The sequence below is a fragment of the Myotis brandtii genome, unplaced genomic scaffold (genome assembly GCF_000412655.1).
Source record: "Myotis brandtii unplaced genomic scaffold, ASM41265v1 scaffold133, whole genome shotgun sequence".
In the NCBI taxonomy this organism is placed as follows: Eukaryota; Metazoa; Chordata; class Mammalia; order Chiroptera; family Vespertilionidae; genus Myotis; species Myotis brandtii.
The window spans coordinates 2,110,347-2,123,791 of NW_005354718.1; the positions used below are offsets into that span (position 1 = coordinate 2,110,347).

The 13,445-nt window shown below is 43.7% G+C and overlaps 1 protein-coding gene and 2 pseudogenes across 3 annotated transcripts in view; 1 reads left to right on the plus strand and 2 right to left on the minus strand.

The window, feature by feature from the left end:
- Positions 1–7,388, minus strand: part of INO80 (INO80 complex subunit) — a 121,453-nt gene extending 114,065 nt beyond the window's left edge. For 2 of the 3 annotated variants that reach the window (XM_014534797.1, XM_005860256.2), the window contains exons 1-4: positions 7,203–7,388; positions 6,791–6,960; positions 6,632–6,699; positions 2,756–2,944 (exon numbers count right to left, since the gene is read on the minus strand). In XM_014534797.1, coding sequence (XP_014390283.1) covers positions 2,756–2,944; positions 6,632–6,699; positions 6,791–6,960; positions 7,203–7,345 — 570 coding nt within the window. In that variant the 5' untranslated portion in view covers positions 7,346–7,388. The remainder of the gene's footprint in view (positions 1–2,755; positions 2,945–6,631; positions 6,700–6,790; positions 6,961–7,202) is intronic. The other variant, XM_014534798.1, reaches the window with a different exon arrangement.
- On the plus strand, positions 1,483–2,639 carry LOC102258574 (annotated as a pseudogene).
- Positions 7,389–11,895: 4,507 nt separating the features above from the next.
- On the minus strand, positions 11,896–13,191 carry LOC102259165 (annotated as a pseudogene).
- Positions 13,192–13,445: the final 254 nt, after the last annotated feature.

Genomic DNA, 13,445 nt, shown 5'->3' on the forward strand with positions numbered 1-13,445 from the left:
GGGGCGGGAACTGGGAGGAGGGGAGTTATGGGGGGGGGAAAAAAAGAGGAACAAATGTAATCTGAACAATAAAGAGATTAAATAAAAAATTAAAAAAAAAAAAGAAAACAAACAAACAAAAACCCAATAAATTCAAAATGGTGTAGTCACTTTGGAAAATAATCTGGCAGTTCCTTAAAAGGGTAAGCATAAAATTCCCCTATGACCCAGTGATTCCTAGATATATACCCTAGAGCAACGGTCGGCAAACTGCGGCTTGCGAGCCATATGCGGCTCTTTGGCCCCTGAGTGAGGCCACGAAGTTTCAACCGCACTGTACGTGCGCGCCTGCACGTGGTATTTTGTGGAAGAGCCATACTCAAGGGGCCGCAGTTTGCCGACCACTGCCCTAGAGAAATGAAAATACATGTCCATACCGAAAACTTGAACTCAAATGTTCATGGCAGGAATACTCATAACAGCTTAGAGCGGAAACAACTCTATTCGTAGGTATGATTCATAATAGCCAAAAAGTAAAAAAAATATCCAATTAGTTCATCAACTGATGCAAATAAAATATGATATGTCCATACAATGGAATATTATTTGGCAATAAAAAGCAGCAAAGTATGGATTTATGCTACAACATAAACTTTGAAAACATTATGCTAAGTAAGAGAAGCTTAATACAAAGGACACGTTTTTCCATTTGTATGAAACATCTAGAATACACACATTTATAGAGACAAGTGGTGGACTCATGACTTCTTGGAACTGAGAGGAATGGAGACAATGGGGAGAGGGCAACAGCTAAGGAAAATAGAGTCATTTCAGAGTGAGAAAATAATCTAAATTAGATAGTAATAATAGTTACACAACTCTATGAATATACTAAAAACCACTGAACTGTGTACCTTAGAAGACTGAATTTTTTTGGTGTGTGAAATATATTTCAATAAAGGTATCACTGTAACAACCACCACCACCACCACCACCACCACCCTATATAATAAAAACCTAATATGCTAAGTGTCCGACCGTTCGTTCGACCGTACGACCAATTGCTATGATGAGCACTGACCACCAGGGGGCAGATGCTCTGACCGGTAGGTTAGCTTGCTGCTGGGGTCCGGCCAATCGGGTCCCTCCCCGGCTGGCCAACCTCCCGTGAACCCTCCCTGGAAAGGCCGACCACGATCGGTCGGATCGGGACTGGGAAAGACGGCCCCCAACCAGGACTGGGTGAGACAGGCCAGACACACCCTGGAGCCCTCCTCAGCCCCAATCTTGGTGGGGTCCCTTGGCCTGGCCTGCACCCTCTTGCAATCCAGGACTCCTCGGGGGATGTTGGAGAGCTGGTTTTGGCCCAATTCCTGCAGGCCAGGCCGAGGGACCCCCACCGGTGAACAAATCCATACACCGGGCCTCTAGTCTAAATATAAAGTTAAAATGATGTATCTTGAGGCACAGTCACAAGGGTCTTGGCCGGCACAGGCGCAGTGAGTGTGAGCAGCGGTAGGCATGGATGACGAGAAAGAGACATACTGGCTGTGGAAGATTTGCAAGACAATTATTCAGCTGTGCCATGACCGAGGCTACCTGGTGACTCAGGATGAGCTGGACCAGAACTAGGAGTTCACGGCCCAGTTTGGGGACAAGCCAAGTGAAGGATGGCCACAGCGCACGAACCTCATGGTGCTTGTCGCCCACAATGACCCCATTGACCAGATGTTTGTCTTTTTCCCAGAGGAGCCCAAGGTGGGGATCAAGACCATCAAGGTGTACTGACAACGCATGCAGAAGGAAAACGTCACCCGAGCCCTCATTGTGGTGCAGCAGGGCATGACACCCTCCACCAAGCAGTTCCTGGTCGACATGGCTCCCAAGTACATCCTGGAATTGTTTCTGCAGCAGGAGCTGCTCATCACCACCACGGAGCACAAGCTGGTCCCAGAGCATGTCGACATGACCAAGGAGGAGGTGACAGAGCTGCTGGCCAGATATAAACTCCAAGAAAACCAGCTGCCCAGGATCCAGGCTGGAGACCCTGTGCGTACTACTCTGGGATAAAGCAAGGGCAGGTAGTGAAGATTATGAGGCCCAGCAAAACCGCAGGCAGATACATGACGTACCGGCTGGTACAGTAGCCAGCCTACCACCTAGCAGCCCCTGGGAGACAGACAAATGGACTGTAGCCACCTTACTCAGGCAGTTGGCCTGCTGGCGGTCTGCCCTGCTGTGATCTGCTCAACCCTGGAAATCTACCTGCTGCTCCTCTGGAGCCCAAGGCAGACTGCGTGCTTGCCTTCCCTGGGCTGAGGGCCCTGTGGCCTCACATGGACACTGAGCCCTACCTGGGATCCTGTGTAATGGTTCCTCAAGATGCTGAGGAGAGGCCAGTGAGCCAACCAGCAACCAAGACAGTCCTAGGTTCTTGCCTGTCCCCCCAAGCACTCCAAGCTGGCTCCCCACAAATGGGACTTGGGTCCGAGTCTTTGGGTAAGCCCCTACCTCCAGCTTCCATTCTCCGTGCTCCTCTCACAGTGGCCCTATCCTTGACAGGTTGTGCACTCTGAGGTCAGCAGGCAGGGAGATTAAAACACATCTGGATTTGAGTTGGTATTGACGCTGGGTGTTTTTACATTAAAGGTGTTTTGAGTGAAAAATAAAAAATAAAAAAAAATACATATATATATATATATAAAATCTTCAATGAATATAACCCAGAGGGTAAATACCCAGTATGAAGGTCTGCAATGTCTCCTCAAACTCTTACCTCCTTGTCTTTACTATATTTATTCTGGTGAAGTTTCTTATATTTGTGCAGCCGCAGCATGTTATGAAGTTCTTCTCTGCTGAGATTCAGTTCTTCCTCCTCCTCTTCTTCTTCCTCTTCTTCCTCTTCTTCATCATTGTCTTCACTCTGAGAATCTGCCTCACTGGATTCATCACTTAGCAGAATGTTCTGAAAAAGGGAGGAAATGGAACTTCTGCTTTGAAACAATTCCTTTTACAATACAATAATTTTTTAATTGAATTTATTGGAGTGATATTGGCTAATAAAATTAATAGATTTCAAGTGTACAATTCTGTAGTACATCATCTGTATATATTGTACTGTGTGTTCACCACCTCAAGACAACACAAGCATTTTTTTTTCCAGATCCCAAAACAATGACAAAAACAGCTAGAGGACAGTCATTCCAGTTTCCCTTATACTACTCTTTGCCAATCCAACTGAAAAACAAAAGGATACCCATTAAACCTAGTACACACAAATTAAAGAGCACTAAAACATGGGAAATGCTATAAACATCAACAAAGCTAGATTTTACTAACTACTTACACTATATATATAATAGTTTAACTAAATGTCAAATACCAAAGAAAAAACAAAACAAAAAAATACCTATCTACATATATAAAAGCCTAAGCGACCGGCCCACCAGCTGACCGGTAGCTATGATGCACACTGACCAACAGGGAGCAGACACTCAATGCAGGAGCTGCCGAGCTGCAGTGACTTGGTAGCTGCGGTCCTTGGGTGACCCAGAACCAGAGAGGAAGGAGCCTGATTCTAAGGTGCGTCACCCGAGAACCGCCCTCTCGAAATCCGGGACCCTTCGGAGAATGTCAGAGAGCCGATTTCAGCCCAATCCACGCAGGCCAGACCAAGGGACCCACCAGTGCACGAATCCGTGCACCGGGCCTCTAGCCCATTGCAGAGGTCGTGGGTCTGGCCCTTACAGAAACTTTTCAACTCCATTAGCTAAATGATGAGACGTGCAGGACCTATTGGCTGCAGCCCCGACATCTCAAGCCCATGCTGGCCCACCGGCTTAATATCGATTTCCAGTGGAGGCAGTTAATTTTCCCACTACCACACTCAGCTGGGAAACCAGCCGCAGCTTCCCTCCTTCCAGGTGGACAGTAGCGCCAGCAGGCAACCTCTAGGGAAAGAAGGAGGCGAAGGAGCAGCTCAGGTGGGAAGGAGGTTCCTACCGCTACAGGACTCCGCCTGGGCAGAGGGGCCTGGGTGGGAGCCTGACATTAAGCAGGGTCCTGCCCTAGGCCGACTAGATTCCAGGCTTAGTAAATCCTGTTTGCTAATAGCATTTTGCAGCTAAATGCCCACAAGTCATCAGTTACCTCCAAACTTAGGGTAAAGTTAGATGAAAGAAGCAAGACGGATACAGAAAATGACATAATATTGGGAGAAGAGAGGAGGGAGCCCGATTCGGGGTGCATCACTGAAGAACCGCCCTCTCACAATCCGGGATCCCTCAGTGGATGTCAGAGAGCCAGTTTCGGCCCCATCCCTGCAGGCCAGGCCGAGGGAACCCCACCGGTGCACAAATCCATGCACCGGGCCTCTAGTAGGATACAAAAGAATATAGAAAGCAAGCTGTGATGGCTAATAAAGAAACAATCCCCAAATTCATTCATGAATGGATAAACAAAATGTAGTATTATACAGATAATCAAATATTATTCATCAATAAAAAGGAATAAAGTACTGATATGTGCCACAACATGAATGAAGTTTGAAAATGTTATGCTAAGTGAGAGAAGCCAGACACAAAAGGCAACATATTATATGATATTCTGTTTATATGAAATGCCCAGAAGAGGCAAATCCTTACAGACAGAAAACAGATTAGTGTTTGCCAGAGGCTGAGTATGTAGAGAATGGGGAGCAACTGCTAATGAGTACAGAGGTTTCTTTCTGAAGTGATGAAAATATTTTGTTATTAGACAGTGATGACTGATGCACACAACTTTATGAATATACCAGAAATGACTAAATCATACTTTAAAGGGGTAGATTTTATGGCATGTGAATTTTATCTTGATTTTTAAAAATGTGATGGCTAGCCCTAGCCAGTTTGGCTCAGTGGATAGAGCGTAAGCCTGCGGACTGAAGGATCCCAGGTTAAATTCCAGTCCAGGGCACATGCCTGGGTTGTGGGTTCGATCCCCAGTAGGGGGTGTGCAGGAGGCAGCCAATCAATGATTCTCCGTCATCATTGATGTTTGTATCTCTCTCTCCCTCTCCCTTCCTCTCAAAAATCAATAAAAATATTTTTAAAAATATGTGATGGCTAAACAAAGATTTCTGAATTCCCAACAACTTACAGCCTCACTGAGCTGACGCAATCTGGACTTTCGCACGTGAGTTTTTAAAAGGGCCTAATGATAATAATAAAAGAATACCTTTAAGTTACTTTCCATTCTTCACAAGAAAAGTATGAAATAGAGAAAAATTAGTTTCAATAGAAGAAATGCTATCCTTAACTCAGTTTGACAGTAATCTTGTAAGCATCTTAACCATACTGAACCACTCTCTTGCTTATAAAGACTCCAATAACTTACTACTGTAACTAGAGTAAAATACAAATTCCTTGACATGGTGTACAAAGACCCTAAGTGATCAGGTTCTCTAATCTCATCTTCTACCATCCACTGATTCACTGTCCTCCAAGTATAGAAGTTTTCTTTCTCCCTCAAACATACTGAGTTGCTTTCTTTCTCAGAACTTTTGCAGTTATTCCTTCTGATTGAAATGCTCACATCCTAAACCTTCACACAGTTCTCTCTGATCATTCAGAAATTGTTAAAATGTTACTTCTTTAAAGCCATATTTATTTATTTGTTTACAGGCTTACTCACTGCCTCCCTCCATTAGAATGTAAGCTCCACAGGGCAGGAATCCTGTCTATGAACAACAGTATCTGGCACATAGGATGTACTTAATCAACATTTGGTGAGTGAATAAACTACTCAAGGACAGATGAAAAGTAGATTGAATGTCCCAATTACAATATGAGCCAGTGAGGGCAAGGATCTTATCTAATACTAGAGGCCCGGTGCACAAAATTCGTGCACTTGAGGGGGGGGGTGTCCCTCAGCCTGGCCTATGCCCTCTGGCAGTCCAGGAGCCCTCGGGGGATGTTCGACTGATGGCAGTTGGACAACCTTAGTGCTGCCATGGAGGTGGGAGATACTCTCGCCACCGCGGCTGCACTTACCAGCCATGAACCAGGCTTCTGGCTGAGCTGCGCACCTGCTGTGGGAGTGCACTGACCACCAGGGGGCAGCTCCTGTGTTGAGCGTCTGCCCCCTGGTGGTCAGTGTGCATCATAGCAACCGGTCATTCTGCCATTCGGTCTATTTGCATATTAACCTTTTATTATATAGGATGGTCTTTGGTTAATTACCTCCCACCCATGCGGGAGGTTGGCCAGCCAGGGAGAGACTGCAGGAGGGCTCCAGAGCATGTCCGGCCCGTCTCGCTCAGTCCCAATCAACCGGACCCCAGCAGCAAGCTAACCTACCAGTCAGAGCATCTGCCCCCTGGTGGTCAGCACACGTCATAGCAAGCGCTCGAACTCCTGGTCTCCCGGTCGAACTCCCGAGGGGACACTTTGCATATTAGCCTCTTATATATAGAGATATTTGTACTCAATAATGTTTACTAAAACAAACTTCATTCTTCTAGATTCTTGTCTATAATCTCTTCAAAAAACCACACCCAGAAAAAAGACTCATGTCTATAAAAATCCCTGCCAATGTGCCAGAATGCATCAATATCTTTCCCTTTTACTTATTGTTAGTAGGTTATTTGAATTCTAAACATTCTGTCTTCTCTTACCTTTAGCCACTTTCTGCTTTTCTTCAACTTAGAGAAATTATATAAATTCCCTTTGTCAGCTTTTGATTCTGTGTAAAGAAACATAAAGAATAATAAAATCAAAGGATGACTACCCCAGAAGAACTGATAGTCCAAAGAGGGATCTCACACCACACTGACCTGACTGTAGAACTCCATTCAATGAGTACGTGTTTAACATTCCAGAACTGCTTGCTCCAGAAGTTTCACCAAGCAATGAATTTGGAGGTTCTTCCTTAACTTGTATTAAGGGATCCCCAGACTGGGGCAATAAAGGATTACTGTCATCCAGTCCATCTTCACTTTCATCACTAGAAATTAAGAATGGTGAATACACAATCAGGGCTGACCCAGCAAAATATTATAATTTATGGTTAGTAGGCTGAACATTTTCTAGGAGAAATGGATCATTTGAAAAAGTTCACTGTTTTATTTGAAAGGAAATATATCAAACATGCTAAAAATCATTAAGTATTTTAACCCTAAAATCTACAGTGAAAATGGGAATCAGAAATATGACTAAACATCATAGAGGAAAGATGGACTAACATACCTAGAAATATTCCTGTTGAAGATGGCTGATGTCTGTCGCAGGAAATGGTCCAACCGGAGGGCCCTCTCCAGGTACTGAAGATAGAGGGGCTTTGCCAGCTCAGTGCAGCCGCCATCGTCCCCGGCACCCAACTCCGAGGCCATAGAACAAATCTGTCTTCATGCACAAGGGTCTCTGACTGCACGGCTGTAGAATGGAGATAAGTAGTGAAAAATGAAATATTATTATTGTCCCATTATCATAACTGCTTTTTATAAATGTCAAAAGAAATCAAACCTTGTCCATAGGAAGATCATTATAAAGCTCACAATAGCCACTGCCTTCTAATGCAAAGGCAGAAGTTAAAAGGATGAGAACATCAAAATACAGAAAAAAATGTCATGTCACAATAGAAATTCACACTACACTTCTTTGAAACAGTACCTTACAATTTATACCCATTTCTCTGTGCCCTACAATGAACAATTACTAACATTAATCCAAATCTATACCACAAGCTCATTGTTATACACCTCACATCACCTTCAAACAGCTGCTCCCTTTTTTTCATTTTATATTTATATTTGTACATATGTGTGACGTGTTACAAGAGAATAGATATACTGGCAGAGTATTTTACATCCCTTGTAAACATGCCACGAAGTACAAGATTTAGAAATGATTTAGAAAACTGGAGCAAAAAGAATAAAAGTGAGGACAAGAAACATAGTATAGCCTGAACATTCTCTTTGCTATTTTAAGTTGTTGAAGACAATGTTAGAGTCAGAATATCTTCATTAGAGAAACAATCATTATAACAATTTTCCATCTTTAAAAAATTAAGAGGTTGAGCCAGGTTTAAATAATGAGATAATATAGAGCAATTAGATTATCCTCTTATATACAATAAGTACTCAATAATGGTAAATGTTTTAAAAGTTCATCATCTATGCATAAACCATTGTCACAGACAATGTGGTGAAGGCCTGAGGGGGCAAGGGTAGGATGGAGGGGGTCAATGGGGGAAAAAAGGGAACATCTGTAATACTGTCAACAATAATAAATTTAAAAATAAACTTCATTATCCAACAAACTAAGGTATATACTTTTCAAAGAAACCTTAGTATATTTTTAAAAATATATATATTCTTATTGATTTCAGAGAGGAAAGGGGAGGGAGAGATAGAAACATCAATGATGAGAGAGAATCATCGATCAGCTGCCTCCTGCACGCCCCCTACTGGGAATTGAGCCCGCAACGGGGCATGTGCCTGTCTTAAGGAACTGTGTTCATAAGTCCATGCTCAACCACTGAGCCACACTGGAATGGCGAAACTATAGTATCTTTATTTTGTATTATCTTCTTTTTATTATAGTTTTTTAAATTTCCTAATATAATCTTCCTACTTATGGAAATGTTAGAAATTCTCCTCTAATGGATATATAGATTCAATAAATCCCTATCAAAATCTAAGCAGTCTACTGCTTTTATTTTTTCAGAAATTGACAGCTGATTCTTAAAATTTATATGGAAACACAAACAAACCAGAATAGCCAAAATAATTTTTTAAAAGAATATAGTTGGGCCCTGACCCGTTTGGCTCAGTAGATAGAGCGTCAGCCTGCGGACTGAAGGGTCCCAGGTTCGATTCCGGTCAAGGGCATGTACCTTGGTTGCGGGCACTTTCCCACTAGGAGATGTGCAGGAGGCAGCTGATCGATGTTTCTCTCTCATCGATGTTTCTAACTCTGTATCCCTCTCCCTTCCTCTCTGTAAAAAATCAATAAAATTTTTTTTTAAAAAAAAGAATATAGTTGGGACTGGCTAGTGTGGCTCAGTAGTTGAGCACCGAATCAGGAGGTCACGGGTTCAATTCCCGGTCAGGGTACATGCCCAGTTTGCAGGTTCAATACCCAGTGTGGGGCATGCAAGAAGCAGCCAACAAATGCTTTTCTCTCATTGATGTTTCTCTCTCTTTCCCCCTCCCTTCAAAAGAAGGCCATAACAAGAGACAAAGAAGGTCACCATGTAATACTAAAAGGATAAATCCAACAAAAGGACATAACCTTGTAAACATATATGCACCAAACATTGGAGCACCTTAATATATAAAGAAAATATTGGCAGACATTAAGGGAGAGATTGACAGCTATATAGTCATAGTAGGGGATTTTAACACTCCACTGACATCAATAACTAGATCTTCCAGATAAAAAGTGAACAAGGCAATAGTAACCTTAAATGACACACTGGGTCAGATGGGTTTAATTTATATTTACGGAACATTACATCCCAAAGCAGCAGAATATACATTCTACTCAAGTGCACATAGGACATTCTCAAAGATAAACAAACAAACAAACAAAAATAAACCACATGTTAGGACACCAAATAAGTTTATAAATTCAAGAAGATTGAAATCACATAAAACATCTTCTCTGACCACAATGTTATGAAACTTGCTATCAATTACAACAACAAAAACCTGAAAAACATTCAAATACATGGAGGCTCATTGGTTGAGCATCAAGTTTGATTCTGGGTTGGGGCACATTGCCCAGGTTGCAAGCTCTGAACCCTGGAAGAGGGTGTGCATGGAGTGGCTAATCAAGATTCTCTCTCATCATTAATGTTTCTATCTCTCTCTCCCTCTCCATTCATCTCTGAAGTCAATATATATCTCCTATCTAATAATAGACAAACATGGTAATTAACCGTTCCTTCACTGCACCTCCCATTGGCTAATCAGCACGATATGCAAATTAACCCAACCAAGATGGCGGCTGGCAGCCACGCAGCTGAAGCGAGCAGGAGGCTTGCTTGCTCCAGTGATGGAGGAAGCCAAGGTTCCCCGCCTGCCGAGCCCGGCTCTGAGCTCCGAAAGCAACAAAGTTTCAATTATAGAAGCTAAACAAACCCCAGATACCTGCTTTCAGCAGGCCGTGGCCTCAGAGCTGGAGCGAGCAGGAGTGGCTCTCAGCTCCAGTGACGGCAACAAAGTTTCAATTATAGAAGGTAAATAAACCCCAGAATAAAAAAAGAAAAAGAAAAAAGGAGAGGCTGGGAGCTTCAGTCGCCGGCCAGCCTGAAAACGGCCCTCAGCCCCTCACCCAGACTGGCCAGGCACCCCAGTGGGGACCCCCACCCTGAAGGGGGTGTGACCAGCTGCAAACAGCCATCAGCCCCTCACCCAGGCTGGCCAGGCACCCCAGTGGGACCCCCACCCTGATCCAGCACACCCTTCAGGGCAAACCAGCCGGCCCCCACCCATGCACCAGGCCTCTATCCTATATAGTAAAAGGGTAATATGCAAACTGACCCTAACAGCAGAAAGACTGGGAATGACTGGTCACTATGACACATACTGACCACCAGGGGGCAGACGCTCAATGCAGGAGCTGCCCTCTGGTGGTCAGTGTGCTCCCACATGGGGGAGCTCTGCTCAGCCACAAGCCAGGCTGATGGCTGCCAGTACAGGGGTGGTGGTGGGAGCCTCTCCCGCCTCCTCAGCAGCGCTAAGGATGTCCAACTGCAGCTTAGGTCTGCTCCCCGCTGGCAAGTGGACATCCCCCGAGGGCTGCCGGGCTGCCAGAGGGATGTCTGACTGCCAGCTTAGGCCCGATCCCCCCGGGGAGCAGCCCTAAGCCAGCAGGTGGTCATCCCCCGAGGGGTCCCAGACTGCGAGAGGGCACAGGCCGGGCTGAGGGACCCCCCCCCCAGGGCACAAATTTTTAAATGCTTTTAGATTTTGCCCATTGAGTAAGATGTAGGCTTTGGGTTTGTTCTATGTGGTGGCCTTTATAATTTTTGTGCACTGGTCCTCTAATATACATATATGTATACACACGCATATGCCAACAAATTGGACGAGTTGGGCAAAATGGGTGAATTCCTAGAAACATACAATCTTCTAAAACTGAAACAGGAAGAGTCAGAAAACCTTAATAGACTGATTACAACTAATGAAATATTAGCAAACCAGATCTAGCAATACATTAAAAGGATTATATACCATGACCAAATAGAATTTATCCTGGGGATGCAAGATTGGTATAATATTTACAAATCAATAAATGTGATACATCACATAAACAAAATGAAGGATAAAAATCATATGATCATATCATTAGATGCAGAAAAAGCATTTGATAAAACCCAGCAACCATTTTGATAAAAACTCTTAGCAAAGTGGTAATAGAGAGATTATACCTCAACATAATAAAGGCCACCACATAGAACAAACCCAAAGCCTACATCTTACTCAATGGGCAAAATCTAAAAGCATTTCCCTTAAGATCAGGAACAAGACAAGGATGTCCACTTTCACCACTCTTATTCAACATTGCACTGGAAGTACTAGTCATAGCAGTCAGATGAGAAGAAATAAAAGGCATCCAAATTTGAAAGAAGAAAGTAAAACTATCATTATTTGCAGATGACATGATATTATACATAGAAAACCCTAAAGAGTCCACTAAAAACTGTAGATCTAATAAATGAATTTGGCAAGTAGCAAGATACAAATTAATATTCAAAAATCAATGGCTTTTTTAGGATTAAAAGTAATAAAAATTTTTATTTTAAAAGGTAAAAATTTATACATCCTTATATAAAAGAAATAACATTTTACCAATGTAAAACATCACAGAATTCAAATCACAGTTTGGATCTCCAAGATTGAAGTGTTGTATCCCATTAAGTAAAATGTGATCAGTTTTAAGATAAAAATTCCTCCTCTGGATATCCTGTTCTCAATCAAGTCTTTTTTTATCACCATCATCTCACACAGTAGGATAGCTGGCCGCGGTGGCGATTCCACAGTAGTTGTTCCGGTCTTTGGCCATCTTTACGTAGCCACTCTTGCCCCAAACTTCACCCCAGCTGTTTTTGACAATCCAATATTTATTGTTACTTGATTCTTCTTCTTTAAAGCCATAGCCAACCACCAGTATGCTATGATCTAGATCTACGCCGCTATAGTGCCGCTCATAATAAATGCCATCTTCATAGAACCGGAAGCTAAGATGGCTTGCATCTATAGCAACAGAGATGGGCCCCACGGTTGCCACTGCCTTCATGAGGGCACTCTCCTGCTCAGGGATGTCCACAAAGCCAGTGTCATTGGCAACAGAATCCTCAGACCTGTATTTGCAGGGTCCAACCTTTGCATGATATGGACAGGACTCCTCTGAGTTCAGGCATCCATTGGACTTAACATACTGGAAGGCATTATCCATTAGGCCACCATTGCAGCCCTCATTGCCTTCAGCCTGAAAGCAGTCCACAAGGTTCTGCTCACTCAGTTTTCCGGAACATCTGTTCTTCAAGGGCACCAGTTGCACTAACTGCCCAACAAGAACCACAGTGACTCAGGTTCTTCATGGGAGTTACATAGCCTTCTTCTCTCCAATCCACAGTTGGGGGGATTTCAGCAATGCACGGTTCCCGGAACACTCTCCTTTTCTTGTGCTTCTGGTTTTGATGGCCATTCATCACCTATATCAGTGGTCGGCAAACTGCGGCTCACCAGCCACATGCGGCTCTTTGGCCCCTTGAGTGTGGCCACGAAGTTTCAATCGCACTGTACGTGTGCGCCCACACGTGGTATTTTGTGGAAGAGCCATACTCAAGGGGCCGCAGTTTGCCGACCACTGACCTACGTGAATTCTGGTCATGTCACCAAAAGCATTCATTGCCAAGGTGAAGCTCTGTCTCCCTAGGTTGTATTCCTGGTTGTGCAGGTCAATCATTTTCATATTCTTCTCCCACACTGTTCTCCTCCATCCTTCTTCATTCAAGCCATATACTGTGTTGCCTTCCACCAGTGCCATCGTGCCTCTAAACTTCCATCAAGTTTTGGAGAAGCTGAAGCTATTCCTAAGTAAAGGGCAATCAAGAAGAATGAAGGATTCATGTTTCAAAACCTTCGGGGGCATAGCCGAGCAGGTGCAGTTAGCACGTGCTGGTCCAGGATCTCCCATCAGTGGCATTTTTATACACCAATAATGAACTATCAGAAAGATATTAAGAAAACAATGCAACCCTAGCTGATTTGGCTCAGTGAATAGAGCGTCAGCATGCGGACCTAGGTCCCAGGTTTGATTCCGGTCAAGGGCACATGCCCGGGTTGCGGGCTTGATCCCCAGTGGGGGACGTGCAGGAGGGAGCCAATCAATGATTTTCTCTCATCATTGATGTCTCTATCTCTCTTTCCCTCTCCCTTCCTCTCTGAAATCAATAAAGAGATCTTTTTTTAAAAAAAG